This window comes from Cynocephalus volans, chromosome 11 (genome assembly GCF_027409185.1).
Source record: "Cynocephalus volans isolate mCynVol1 chromosome 11, mCynVol1.pri, whole genome shotgun sequence".
In the NCBI taxonomy this organism is placed as follows: Eukaryota; Metazoa; Chordata; class Mammalia; order Dermoptera; family Cynocephalidae; genus Cynocephalus; species Cynocephalus volans.
In genome coordinates, this window is record NC_084470.1 from 60,461,277 (window position 1) to 60,474,408 (window position 13,132).

The 13,132-nt window shown below is 58.4% G+C and overlaps 1 protein-coding gene across 6 annotated transcripts in view; it reads right to left on the minus strand.

The window, feature by feature from the left end:
• Positions 1 to 13,132, minus strand: part of CACNA2D2 (calcium voltage-gated channel auxiliary subunit alpha2delta 2) — a 132,527-nt gene that overhangs the window by 2,048 nt on the left and 117,347 nt on the right. For 3 of the 6 annotated variants that reach the window (XM_063115462.1, XM_063115458.1, XM_063115463.1), the window contains 25 exons: positions 12,919 to 12,968; positions 12,673 to 12,762; positions 12,397 to 12,468; positions 12,090 to 12,164; positions 10,828 to 10,902; positions 10,681 to 10,752; positions 10,517 to 10,588; positions 10,349 to 10,410; positions 9,375 to 9,451; positions 8,317 to 8,337; positions 5,403 to 5,463; positions 3,219 to 3,316; positions 2,916 to 3,006; positions 2,747 to 2,809; positions 2,495 to 2,598; positions 2,156 to 2,254; positions 1,976 to 2,064; positions 1,720 to 1,770; positions 1,403 to 1,474; positions 1,146 to 1,298; positions 941 to 993; positions 778 to 833; positions 493 to 619; positions 273 to 382; positions 79 to 161 (listed from right to left, as the gene is read on the minus strand). In XM_063115462.1, coding sequence (XP_062971532.1) covers positions 79 to 161; positions 273 to 382; positions 493 to 619; positions 778 to 833; positions 941 to 993; positions 1,146 to 1,298; positions 1,403 to 1,474; positions 1,720 to 1,770; positions 1,976 to 2,064; positions 2,156 to 2,254; positions 2,495 to 2,598; positions 2,747 to 2,809; positions 2,916 to 3,006; positions 3,219 to 3,316; positions 5,403 to 5,463; positions 8,317 to 8,337; positions 9,375 to 9,451; positions 10,349 to 10,410; positions 10,517 to 10,588; positions 10,681 to 10,752; positions 10,828 to 10,902; positions 12,090 to 12,164; positions 12,397 to 12,468; positions 12,673 to 12,762; positions 12,919 to 12,968 — 1,976 coding nt within the window. The remainder of the gene's footprint in view (positions 1 to 78; positions 162 to 272; positions 383 to 492; positions 620 to 777; positions 834 to 940; positions 994 to 1,145; positions 1,299 to 1,402; positions 1,475 to 1,719; positions 1,771 to 1,975; positions 2,065 to 2,155; positions 2,255 to 2,494; positions 2,599 to 2,746; positions 2,810 to 2,915; positions 3,007 to 3,218; positions 3,317 to 5,402; positions 5,464 to 8,316; positions 8,338 to 9,374; positions 9,452 to 10,348; positions 10,411 to 10,516; positions 10,589 to 10,680; positions 10,753 to 10,827; positions 10,903 to 12,089; positions 12,165 to 12,396; positions 12,469 to 12,672; positions 12,763 to 12,918; positions 12,969 to 13,132) is intronic. The other 3 variants (XM_063115459.1, XM_063115461.1, XM_063115460.1) reach the window with 3 other exon arrangements.

A 13,132-nucleotide genomic window follows, 5' to 3' on the forward strand; every position in this document is an offset into this window, starting at 1 on the left:
AAGGAATTGGTCGGCCTGGGCGCACGCAGTGTTTCACTAGCCGAGCGGGAGGTCAAGTTCGCCGCTTCCCCTCCTCACCGTTGCGTTGTAGTCGAAGCAGATGTGCGGGCCTCTGCGGTACCGCGGTCTCTGCACCAACTCACACTGCTCCGGGCCGTCCGCTGGGCATGGGTGGGGAGTCAAGGAGGCGGCGGCTGCGGCACGGAGGGGGCGTGTGGGGCAGGACGGGGCGTGCGGGGGTGCGGGCAGCGGGGAGGGCGGGGGCAGGATACAGTGTGTCTCCTTCTGCAGCAGCCGGCCAGCCTCACACTGGCTGCAGAGCGGCTTCTCGGCCACCACGAAGAGAAGATTGGTGTTGGTCAGTCTCTGCGCGTGGAACAGCCTGGAGGCAGCACAAAAGGGCGGGACGTTGAGGTTCGCTCCACCCCACGGCCCCCGCCCCGCCCCCCAGCCGCTCCCCCATGCAGGCCCCGCCCCGCCCCCCACGAGCACCTGGAGCAGTTTCCGCAGTCGATGACGGCGTTGTAGGAGGCGTTCACTGAGCCGAAGTAGTACTGGGTCTGTTTCATGACGCAGCTGCTCTCGCGTGTCTCGGGGCTCCCCTCGGCCTCCGCGGGGTCTGCGAGGGCCCAGAGCGCCTCAGTCCCGCCCACAGACCCTGGCACGGTCCTGGGCTTCAGTCTGGCTCAGCCATCAGCCCCGTCTTCCCTTTTGGAATCGGTGTCTGCTAAGATTGGGGACCGGGATTTGAGGAGGGACCTCCAAAGCCCTACCTACCTGCTTGGAACCAGCTGTGGTAGATGAGGCCATAGAGAAGCTGTTGGAACAAGGACCTGCAGGGTGGAGGAGGTCAGTAGAGGACAGTGCCCTGCCTCACTTATCTTTTGAGCCCTCTCGGACAGGGAGCACCTACTCCACCCACCTGTCTCTTGGGACTCACCATGCTGCAGCAGAGGTCCACCAGGCCAGGTTAAGGAAATCTGCAATGGTGGGCTGCAGTGGAGAGAGGGGTATGGGCTGCCACTGCTGTCCCTCGCCCTAGGTCACCCCCAGCTCTCTCAGATGTCACAGGTGGGAGGCCATCTCTGGGCAGGTCTCCCAGCCCCTCCTCCCAATCTCCAGGCCAGGCGTCTCTGGGGACTCACCACAAAAACACCCCGGGGTGCGGTGCCCAGGTTGCCAGGGGGTTGGGGGGCACAGGCTGCCTGATAGTCGTAGGACTCCTTGCGGGTGTAGAAGGAGTTATTGTAGAGTGCCAGCATCAGGTTGGCATCCACCTCACTGAAGAACCTGCCAACCTGGGGATGCCGGGAGGGAGCCGTGATCACAGGGCTGGCAGTGCCACTCCCCCCAGGAGGCTCAAACCTCTATCCACTCCTTCCACCCTCTTCCTGATTCTCACCTGGTCCCACTGATGGTTCTGGTTCGACAGCACCAGGAATCCCCCATCATCAATGAGGACACAGAGTAGGTCCTGAGAAGTAGAGAAGGGGGAGGAAAATGGAGAGGGGCTTGGCCCCAGACCTTCCACGCCAGGCCCTGGCTGTCCAGTGGTGTGTGTGGAGAGACACAACTTCCCCTACTTCTGGTAAGGTTGTGAACTCAGGATGGGGATGTTGAGACTCACAGGCCAAAGGATGGGCTAGGAGTTGCAGTTGAGACTAAGAAGTCTGGGAGTGGAGTAAGCTAGGGACCAGGGCAGGTTCAGGTCACACGCACCTCATTGTTAACCTCGCAGTCCATCTCACAGTGGCTGCTGGGGCCGCACTGCTGGGCAGAGAATGAGGACTGTAAGCGCCCACCAGTTTTCTTCCCTTCCATCACCCTTCATACATCTGATTCCCCAGGTTGTCTGCATCAGCCCTTGCCTTCCCATAGGTGCTGAAGCCACTCTGAGGGGGAGGCTTGGTAGTGGTCCCTGGGGACTCCAGAAAGGTAATTGCTGGGTTTACTGCCCCCTCCCCTGCCCAAATACCTTCTGAGGCTGATCCTGGTGGGTACGGTTGCTGGCTAGCACCTTGAACTTCTCAGCCCAAGCTTCTAGGTCCAGCTTGACGCCCACCACTTTGGGGGAGAGCAAGGGGCCATCAGTGCTACCTGTCTGGGCAGCACCCTGCCCATTGCATCTTTCACCACCTCCATCCTGGGCATTCACCTGCTGGTCTTATTGTGTGCCCGCCTAGGCTGAGCTCCACAGCTGTGCTGACGAGGATGCCCACTGTGTCGTTCTCCAGCTCCAGGGGCCTTAACAGGGCTGGGGTGAGGTGGGGTGGGGCAATCAGAAGTGGGGGCTGGTGGCCACTCTGCCCACTCCACGTTGGGCCCTGCAAACCCAGGAGCCCAATCCAGGGCTGACTCCAGCCTAAGCACCCAGCACCGTGTTTGGTACAGTCAAACACATCTTCCCTGGTTTCAGCCAGCCTCGTGTCTGAGAGAGGCCTCAGAGAGCAGAGCCCAGGCCTGGCTGAGCAGACCACCTTGGGCAGACACTCACCATCCTGGTGTGGGGGCTTGAAGACATAACCGTGGTTATCCAGGCTACGGCGGTAGAAGCTGGCATTGAAGGGCTCAGGGTTCTCTGTCCAGTCCTCAGCTGCCCTGGAGCACCCAAGAGAGGCAGAGATAGGTGGGTAAAGGGTGGCTTGTGGGAGATAGCATTCTCAGCAGGTGCAAGGAAGCCTCTGGGCAGCCGGACAGAGAGCCACAGGCAGGGACAGGGTGCTCGGTAGTGGGGTAGGTCACTTACTTGTTGGGGAAGACACGGGTGATGCCCCCATCAGTGGCAGCAAACACGGCCAGCAGGCTGTACCTGGGGGCAGCAGGGAAATGGGAGTCATAGGCCTGCCTCTGCCAGGCAGGGCCAGGGCTTCTGGCCCATCCCAGCCTCCTGCACCCACAGGCTAGGTAGTGCCTACGTGTTGAGATCTTGGTCCCGCCACACGCGCTCCACCAGCTGCTGTGTGATGCCTGTGTCCAAGATCAGGTTGTGCAGAAGGAAGTTATTGCCTGGAACAGGAGGGCAGAGGTGGAGGGGGCATCTTGCAGTTCTCTGCCCACCTTGGCCCTCACCCCCAAAGCTCCATCAGGAGCCTTCCCCATGACTTGGCCCAGGCTCTGCCCTTGGCCTGGGCCTGCATATTTCCAAACCTGCCCGGCCTTCTGGGCTGCCCATGCTGCCTGGGTACTGCCCAGATCCAGCTGCCCTGCCAGGCACTCACACTGCTTCGAGTCTGGAGTCACTTTCTCCATGAGCTCAATGAAGTTCTTCAGGAACTCGGTGTTGTTGTCTGAGGCATTCAGGTCCTTGCAATACTCTCTGAAGGTGGGGAGGGGCAAGAAGAATGGGCTTGGCGGACTGAACAGGGCAGTGGGGTCGAGGCTTCCCAATAGGCCTGCCTGGCTGCTCGCTGAGAAGCCCAGGCCTCAGGGAGGGGCATGCGTGCTCTTACAGGCTGCAACTGCTATGTGCCCGGCAGGCTGCCCGGGTCTGAGACGGGGAAGAGCTGACATAAGAATGAGGGTCTGCTTCCTCCACCCTGGCAGGTTCTCTCCTGGGGATGGCCCTGCAGAGCCTCCCATCTCTCTTGCGCAGCTGGACCCAGATGGTGTACCTGGGAGGCTTCGGGAAGTGTCTGGTGGCCGGCTCATCCACCAGTATGCCCTGCAGCGTTCCCGTGAGCACAAGGTGGAACTGGAATACCGCACTGGCTCTTGTCAGCCTAAGTCAAAGGCCTCATCCTGCTTCTTCCTGGCTATGCACCTTTGGGCAACTCACTCAAGCTCCCTGAGCCTCACTTTTGTCATCACATCATAGAAGGTGTTGGGAAGACAGTGGGAACATGTGGGTCCTCAGACTGGCTGTTCCCTCTGCCTGGAATGCCCTTCCCTCAGAGGTGGGCAGGCCAAATTCCTCACTGGGCTCAAGCTGTAAAGAACATGAGAGCTGTGGGGCATGAGGGGAGGCTCACTTGGGGCTCTGCTCCCTACGAAGTCTTGGTGAGCATCCCTCTACCCTGATAGGTTAGGTGGAGCCATCTCTCCTGCCCAATCCCTCATTTGTACCTCTACCACCAGGGACCTCCCCACTGGCCTGTATGGCAGCAACACTGTGGGAATTTTTAAAATATGCCACCTCCCAGGCTGTCCTAGGACCCATAGCTTGGTGAGGGCGCCTGGGACTGGGTCTCAGATCCCACTCACTCCCTGGCCCCCAGAATTTTTGTGCAGTGAGCACATAGCCTGTCTTTGTGCCTGAAGGCCACACCTGACATACCCAGGGTGACACCCATAAAGCTGTGCTCAAGATACACCAAGTCACTTGCAATCCCTCTCATACACACAATGTGCACATTCACATTTGTGGGGTACTTCATTCATTCACCCTACACATATTTATTGAGCTCTCCCAAGCCAAAGATACAGAGGTGACAAAAATGAACATGTCCCTGCCCTCAGGATCATGTGGGCCACACAGGCCTTTCACATATTCTCATAGTCATGGATGCACAGAGCCTGCCCCACATTTACACTTGGGCTCTTACATACATACACAATGACTCACAAATACACACATCTACAGAGAGAGTCACAAAGAAATTTGTGGGTGCATGCACGCACGTGCATACACACAGAGGTGAGGAATGTCCAGAGCCCCCGTGTGGTGCTGAGAGTGCCCATGGGTCTCTGTTAGTTGCGTCCACCTGCCCTCATTCAAAGCCCAGGTCACAGGAGAAAGCTTCAGCACCTGGGGACCTCCGGCCTCCTCAGAAGTGGGCACGAGGATGTTTGTGCCCGCTGAGCATGCCCTTCAGGGATGGTCCAGGCCTGGGCCTGCTCTGGGCCCTGACCTCTCACTTGCCAAAACAGCTCCTCAAAGCCCCTGCCCTCCCTCCCATTCCCACTCACCCCACATTTCCTCAGTGAGCCACCATATCTAGACTAGGCTCTGCAGACAGGGGCTCTGGTTGGCTCAGCCCCCAGACCCACACAAACACTGACTGACACAGGACAATGATGGGGTGCAGGGTGGGGGGATGGGCAGGACACCACAAACCAGAGCAGCAGCTGCCCAGTGAGGGGGTGTGCTGCAGACAGCCAGTCCCAGGACAGAAAGGGCTCCTTCCTGGTTGCCTGGGCGGGCAGGGAAGGTCAGCAGAGAGTCCAGAGCCCACCTGCCCCAGGCCTGATGGGAGCTAGGGTTATGGGGCCACTGGCCACTGCTGCCTGGCGCGGCTACATGGCCTGGGTATGCACAAAGCCACACATACCGGGCTACGTATGGGGGGCTGGGGGCGACACTGCACAGGACACAGACACACAGAGCTCCAGGCAGCAGTGCAGGAGGCGGGGCCCGGGCGGTTGGGGTGGGGGAGGACACCTCAGCAAGGCCACACACAAGCTACCTGGGAGCAATGAAAATATGTCCTTCAGACTCAAAGCTGCTGGGGAGCAGGAACTCAAAATCTGCAACAGAAACGGGGGGTTATCCGGCGGGGGCTGGGGAGGTGGGAGGCCAGGGGGCTCAGAGCTGACGGAGCTGGAGGGACAGGGGAGAGGGTGGCTTGAGGGAGGGGGAGACACCAGCAAAGAGGGAACCCGCCACTTCCACGTTCAGGTTCGAGCCAGAGAGAAGGGAAGGGCAGGGAGGGGTGGAGGGCCTTTGGAGACTACAGCATCGCAGGAGGAGGGCAGTTATAGCCAATATGTTGCCCAGGCCTGGTCCTCTGTCGGCAGTGAGTCCCTTGGCGTGGCTGTATATGCTTCCATACTGCTGTATAGCACATATACACAGACACACACACACACATATATATACACACACTGCTATATATATGCATGGTCTGGGGGAGGCGCCAGTCTCACTCTTAACACATCCATAATGGAAAAAACCACATGCTGAGTTTCCTTCGTCTCCCAAGAGACTTGAAGGGAATTGGCTTTTGGCTGCGGATTTTTATCTCTTTTTCTTTGCCACAGCTGTTTGTTTTTGGTAGGTCTTGCTTTTGTTCTGTGTCAGGCATCAACATGGCCAAACCGAGGGAGTTTCTCACGGGCACAGACAGTCCAACCAGAGACGGGGTGTGGGCAGCTGGGGGAGGGCTGCAGTGCATTGTGGGGATCTGGTGGTCCTCCCTGGGACAGGAGGCTGGGTGAAGGGAGAAGACCCTTGAGGTTCCTGGGATTGTTCCCATGCTGTGGGAGGAGAGTCTAGGAGTTGGGGGGGTTGGGGGGGAGTGGGAGGGCTCCTAGAACCTGCATACCTGCTTTCCTGGGCTGAGGGCATGAGGAAAAGGTGGGGAAGAAGGGCTGGGTTTCTACCCTTCTTAGGACCTGTCTGGGCTCAGAGCAGCCTAGGAGGAATGCTGGGGCTCCAGAGAGGGTATGGAGGTGCTGTTGAGGATCCATCAATTGTGCCTGTGCCCTGGGCTTATGAGCTGTGTATGTGTGGGTGAGCATGGATGCATTAGAGTGTGTGTGCGTGTGTGTGTGCGTGCGTGCGTACATTCGCATGGGTTTGTGAGTGAACCTGAGGATGTGGCCACTGGGGCTCCTCTGCGGCCTCTCCTGCCCAGCTGACTGGCCGCCTTGCTGGTCTGCATCTGAGAGTTGTGCCCCTGCTCTTGGTCTGTCTCACTCTGGGCAGTCTACCTTCCTATCCTGTCTTCACCCAGATTCTGATCTTTTTCGTCCAGGGCTTTACTTGTGCAGAAGAGGGATTTTTCCCTGTTCCCAAATACTCCCACGATGCACTGCAAGATTCTGGGGAAGGGGAACTTGGGTTGCTTGGAGAGGTTGGGCAGTCACTGGTTGGACTGTTCCTTTCTGATAGGACTGTGAGGCAGGGTTTGGACACAAGCCGACTGGGAAGGGGTGGGGGAAGAGGAGGAGGAGGCGAAAGAAAAAGGAGAGGGAAGGAATAGGGAAGGACACTCTGCTTTGGTTGCCATTGTTACCAGGGCCCTGCATTTCTGGGGTCACTGGGTGGGATGTGGGGGTGGGAAGAAAAAGACAACTCAAGCCAGTGGGAGAGGACACGTCTCCCACCCCCACCTGGGCCAGTGGGGGCAGCTGTATCCCCTTTGCTGGACTAGGCTGGAAAGGGCCCTTACGGCTTCTTGGATAGCCCCTGCTTCCAGGCCATGGGAATATACCCTAGTGGTTCTCTGTGCCCCCTCTGCCTGTGTGTTCCCTGGGAGCAGCACATCTCTGTGCACCGCTGGCCGAGACCTTCACGTGCTGTCCTCTCTCACTCCCCTGTTCTCTGACAGAGCCTGGAAGTTCACTGCCCACCTTTCCAGAAGTCTCTCTGGCTTAGGCACCTTGGAGTGCCAGAACCTTTTTCTTCATACCCAGCTTGATTTCCTCCAAGCTCCTCTGCTGGTCCTTGGGATCTAGACAGATCCCATTTTGTCCCTGACCAGGCACATGGACTCTGAGTCTGCCTTTATTTTCCCAGGGGAACACTTTTTTCATACCTGCCAACCCTCCCCAGGGCAGGTCTGGACCAATTGGCCTTAGCAAAACCTCTGGGAGCTGCGGGGGCAGCAGGTCACAGGGACTTCAGCACCGAGGCCAGTGGCCAGGATGGTCAGGTCAGCCTTGTTCTTCTAGTGGCCTGGCTGTCTGTCCTATGCTGCCCCTTAGCCACAGGGTCAGAGTGTGCAGCTTCCGAGCCTTTCAGTCTCCCTTTTTATTTTTTTATTTGTAAAAATTTCTTTGGCACCTGGCTGGTACAAGGATTGATCCCTGGACCTTGGTGTTATCAGCACCATGCTCTAACCATCTGAGTGACTGGCCAACATCTTCCTTCTTGGAGGGCTGCCAGCTTCTGGAGCCACTGCCGAAGATCATAGGAAGGAGAGCTATCCCAGCAGAAGCCTGGTGGGACAGGCTCTTTCCCATAGCCTCATATAAGCCTCTCCAAGGGCCGATCTACCCCTTGTATCTTGGACCCCTTGCCCTGCTGGGTGGGAGGTGGTGGAGAGGCGTCCAGCCCTGTCTCCACTGTTGAGTCGTCTTGGGGGGACAGAGAAGATGGGGGGAGGCAGGGGTCTTCCTGGGGGGAGCAAGGAGTACAAGGAAGGGGTCTGAGCCCTCAGAACACGCTGGAGGACACCCTGCTGGAAAGGGCCACTGGCTCTAATAGGGATTTAGGGATCCGAGGAAAGGCAAGAATTAGGGGAGCCAAGGGGATGCTGGGAGGAGACCCCTGGAGAGCAGGAGTTTGGCTGGTCCTGGGCAGGGAGGGGGGCAAGCAGGGGCATGGGGGTGGGTGGGGTGGGGAGAGGAGGGTGCACTGGTTCTGAATATACTTGCCCTTCAGTTTGCTGATTGGCACTGGGACAGTCCACCAAGAGAGAAAGCGAGGAAAACAAAAACAACACAAACACAAAAACAAACGAAAAGGGGGAAGGGAAGGGGAGGGGCACAAACAATATTTTATTCAATGGCTGTTTGAATGAAAATATTGTGTCTCATAATCATACCGAAAGGAAACTTCTTGCAAAAAACGACATGAGAGAGAAAGAGAGAGCGAGAAAACTCAAAGGAGATGAGCCCCAGTCGGCCAGGCAGGTGGGGGGCGCCCGGTGGGGCCGGAGCCCCAGCCTCCCTCCCAGTGATCTCGGGCGGGCGGTGGGCAGGCGGGGCCACAGGCTCTGGAGACCCAGGCCTCCCAGGAGAGGCCCGGGGTGAGCAGGGCATGCAGGGACTAGCCACAGGCAGAGGAGTGGGAGGGGGAGGGACAGGGAGGCAGGAGTGAAAGAGAGAGGAAAGCAAGTGAGCAGAGGGAGACAGAGGACGGAGGAGGGAAAGAGGAGGGAGGGAGGAAAGAGGGAAAGAGAGGGAGAGAGGCAGGGAAAAGAAGAAAGGGCAAAAAGAGAGAGCAAGGGAGGAGGTCAGAGAGGAGGAAAGGGAGGGAGGTGTGAGCTGAGTGAGGATGGGTGACGAGGGGCAGAGGAGGGGCAGAGGGAGAGCCCCTGGGGAGGTGGCACCACAGCGGGAGAGAGCTGAGCAGGGAGAAGGGGGAAGGAGGGATGAGGGTAGGGAGTGTCTTCCAAGAATGCAGCCCCCAGGGGTGTGCGGGGCAGGCAGGCTAAGGAGGGAAGACATGGAGTAGGAGAAACCAAAAACAGAAACCTCAACGGAAACCATGAGAGAATGGTCTGGAACCAAATCTGAGAAAAGGCGAGCATGCAGATTTTCACAGACTTTGGAAGGCCAGTGCCCCAGCCTGCGGGCGCCTGGGGGGTGGGCAGACGGGGCAGGAGGGGCCGCCCTGCTGGCAAGCGGCAACTGGCTATGCTGCCTGGGGCCAGCCAGGGTGCGGGGCAGAGGCAGGGGTGCAGGGCGCAGGCAGGGGACGGGCCACTTACACTTGACCTGCAGGATCTGGTCGCTGAGGTTGGCTTGGAGGTAGAAGGTGCTGTAGGGTGGAAGCACCAGCCCTAGGCTGTGGGGGGAGGAAGGGGAGGAGTGCAGGTCACTGCTGGGGAGAGGGGGGCCACACTGGCACCCTCTCCCCATGGCCTTGGAGCTGGGCAGAGAAGGCCAAGCTGTGGGCAGCCCCTACTCCAACCATCAGGGACACCTTTCTCTGCTTAGCTGTGAGGGATTCATGGTCTAGGGGTCCACACCCTGGAGAAACCCAGGGACCTGGGTCCTCCATGTCCCCAAACTCTCCTGAAGGCCTCTGAATAACCAGCCCCCAAACCAATCCCCACTTCACCTCCCACAACTCCCCACCTGCCCAGTCAGCCTCCTCCCTCTGACCAGCAGCAAACTCACAAGGGGCAGGACACTTGTCAGTGAGCTAACTGCAGGGGTGGGTGCTGCCATGGGTGTGGGGTCCACAGTCCCCAGGTGCTTGGGCCACGTGAAGAGCCAGCTGAAAGCAGGGCTGACACTAATATGGTGAGGGGCAGTCGTGGGCCAGTCCTGGAGTGTGAGGATGCCCCTGGCACTTCAGAACAGACTGGCTGTGTGAGGCACGCAGAGGGCAACTTGCACTGGCCAGGCTTGACCCATGGGGACCCCTCGAAGGTCCTAAGGATGACATCCTGGGCGCAGATACCCAGGGCTACGATCCAGGTGGGAGTGATGTGAGAGGGTGGTGGTTGTGAGGAGACATCAGATATCTCTGTCCTGTGCTCCCAGGACCTGCTGCTTGTTCCTGAAAGGCCCTTGGGGGACTAAGCACCCCAGGGTGAGTACTGAGGAGCCCTGGCCACTGGTGCCCTCTGGGATGTTGGTCACAGCATATTGTGGCGGGAGAGGGATGGGGCAGCTGGTCTTAGACTCTGGGGCTGACCCCACTCCTCTCTGCCCTGCCAGCCCTGGCCCCACTCACCTGTAGTTGGTGCTCCTTATAGGTACCCAGGTGTAGTTCCGTATCACCTCATCTATGTATCTCTGGGAGAGGAGGCTGGGTCAGGACTTGGGCTAGTAGGCAGGGGCTGGCGGGTGGGGTGGGATAGTGGCCACCCGACTCCCTACCCCCTCTCCCCCGCATTCTTACCTCATCCAGGGACTTGACCAATGTTCTGATCTGCTTGTGGCCCTTGTTGCCATCGATCATGCTGCGACGGATCTGAAAGGACCAGAGATGTAGGGGTGGAGCCCTCACCCTCTTCTGCTCTCTGTGCCTGTGGCCCCACCCCCTCTTGCTCTCCTTCCCCTTACCTGCTCCTTGTTCTCATCCTCCAGCTCCGCATCCAGGAAGTCCAGAGTCACAGGCTCCCGGAAGTTGGGGGTCTATGGAAGGCAGGGTGGGAAGTCAAAAGTCCCCATCTGGGAAGGCTTACCCACCCTCCAGGCTTCTTGGCTCACCTGGGGCTTGAGATTGGGGTGCAGCAACACATAGCCGTTCAGGTCAATGGCAAACACGTAGCCGTTGGCTCCAAGCTGGGGGTGCATATTTGGGGCTCAGGGTCTGGAGGACTGGGCAGGGATTCCCTGGGTTCCGAGTACTTCACCATTCTGCTCTCCACCCTGCTGAGGGGTGCTGTTTGCCTGCCTTGGGCCAAGGGCCCCACATGCCACATGACCGTAAGCCTGTCTCTCAAGCCAGGCCAGCTGACTGGGTGCCCTTACGAACCAGCCCCTGTTGAGGCTGGCAGCCCCATGGATTGGCATTCTGCAGTTCTTGTCCTCTGCCTCCACTGGCTGCACATGCTTCTGCCCTCCCCTACCGTTACTCTGATTTCTGGCTCCTCCCTGTCCCCATCTCAGGAGAGCACAGGGGGAGAGCAGACCCTTGGAATTCCACAGGCCTGGGGCGTCCCTACCAGGTGGAGGCGTAGTAGGAACAAGTGAGAGCTGGCCCTAGCCCTTACCTCTCTGAGGCAGTTTCCTCCCAGAACACGGAGGCCGACACCATGGCTCCTGCCCCCTCAGGACCAAGCAGGGACTTCACAGGCTTAAGGATGCTGCCACCCATGCCCCCCTCTCCCCGTCACAGGCGACACCCAAACCCCCTAACCACAGGCCCTGGGCCCGCCTCACTGCGGTCATGCCCCTTCCCTAGTTTATGATTTTGTTTTCTGTTCAGGCCTTTGCCCAGAGTTTCCTCTGCCTCCAATATACCCCTTCCCTCCTTTCTGCTTGAGATACTCCTGCCCATGAGCGGGGGCCAAGCCTGGCCTGCCGCCAGTGACTATGTGGCCCTGAACTAAGAATGGTTTTTACATTTCTAAATGGTTGAAAAAAATCAAAGGAAGAATTATATTTCATGACATGTAAATAATTATCTGGAATTCAAATATCAGTATCCACAAACAAAATTATATTGGAATACAGCCATGCCCATTTGTTTACGCTTTGTCTGTGGCCACTTTCACAATACAATAGCAGAATTAAGTATGAGATGGGTATTTAGGCTGGCAAAACCTAAAATATTTGCTGTCTCGCCCTTTACAGAAAGTTTGCCAACCTCAGCTCTGGGCCCAAGGTCACCACCTCAGGAAGCCCTCCCTGATTCCCTGAACTCTGGGGTCTCTATGGAGGCAGTATAATCCCCATCAGTCTCCGCTCAGCCTGGCTTGTGCCCATGTGGGAGGCAGAGCAGGGTGGATGGGCAGTTGGATACTCACCGTGTAGTTGGGAGTCAGCCTCTTGATGTCATTCAGAGCCACGTCGATACCCATCACACCCAGGATCAACTGATTCTGGGAGCAGAGACACGAGGGGAGAGGTCTGTGATGGGCTCAGTTCCACGGGGGAATCCTCATCTACCCAACCCCCCACAGCCAAGGCCTTAAGCTGCTCTCACAGGAGCTGCCCCTGACCAGTTTGCGGTTCTGCCCCACCACTCCTCCATCCCCAGACCTGCCACAGGCATGCCCAACCCTTCCCCACCCTCCCCTGCAAGCCCAACTCTACCCCAGTGGGGGACCTTACCTTCTTTTCCCCAGGGCCATCCTGTGTCAGGTTGAAAACAGGGAGGGTCCCTGTTACCACCAACCCCAGCCCCTGAAGGGAGAGGAGGATGATGGGGTCTCCCGTGGCTAGCCATGCCCCCACCCTGAGTGTGCAAAGCAGGGGCTCAGGTACAGGCCCCTCTCTACCCTCTGCTTAGTTTACCCTCATTAGGGGGCCCTCAATGGTCTTGACCCTGTGGGTACAGCCCTAGGGGAAGGTGGCCAGCCCCTCCCCCTCCTCGCCCAGAGGCCTCACCAGCGCATCCTCATACACGTTGGTCCATTGCACCTGCTTGGCCTCCTTGCCCGCCAGCACCATGGGCCTGCCCAACACGTCTAGATATTCCTGGGGAAGAGGCGGCAGCAGTGGTCATAAGTGCTCCCCGTTCTGCCTCCTGGTGCGTCAGGATTGTGCCCCAGCTGCCACCAGGGGGCGCTCTTGGCCCACAGCATTCTCTGGGAAGCAAAGGGCTGGGAGGATGGGCCTCCCCCACAGTCTCACCTGCGTGTTGATGCGGATGGCTCCGATGGAAGGGATCTCAAAATAGTAACCTGTGAAGGAAGGGGAGGCAGAGGTGGGCTTGGCTGGCACCGTGAGACCCGCAGCACAGGGGGCTCCTGGGGTGTGTCTGCAGCCCTGACTTGTCTCTCAGGCTCTCTCTTTGGTGTCACTCCCCCCAAACTCACATCCCTTTAGTGGTCCCTGCCATTGCCCT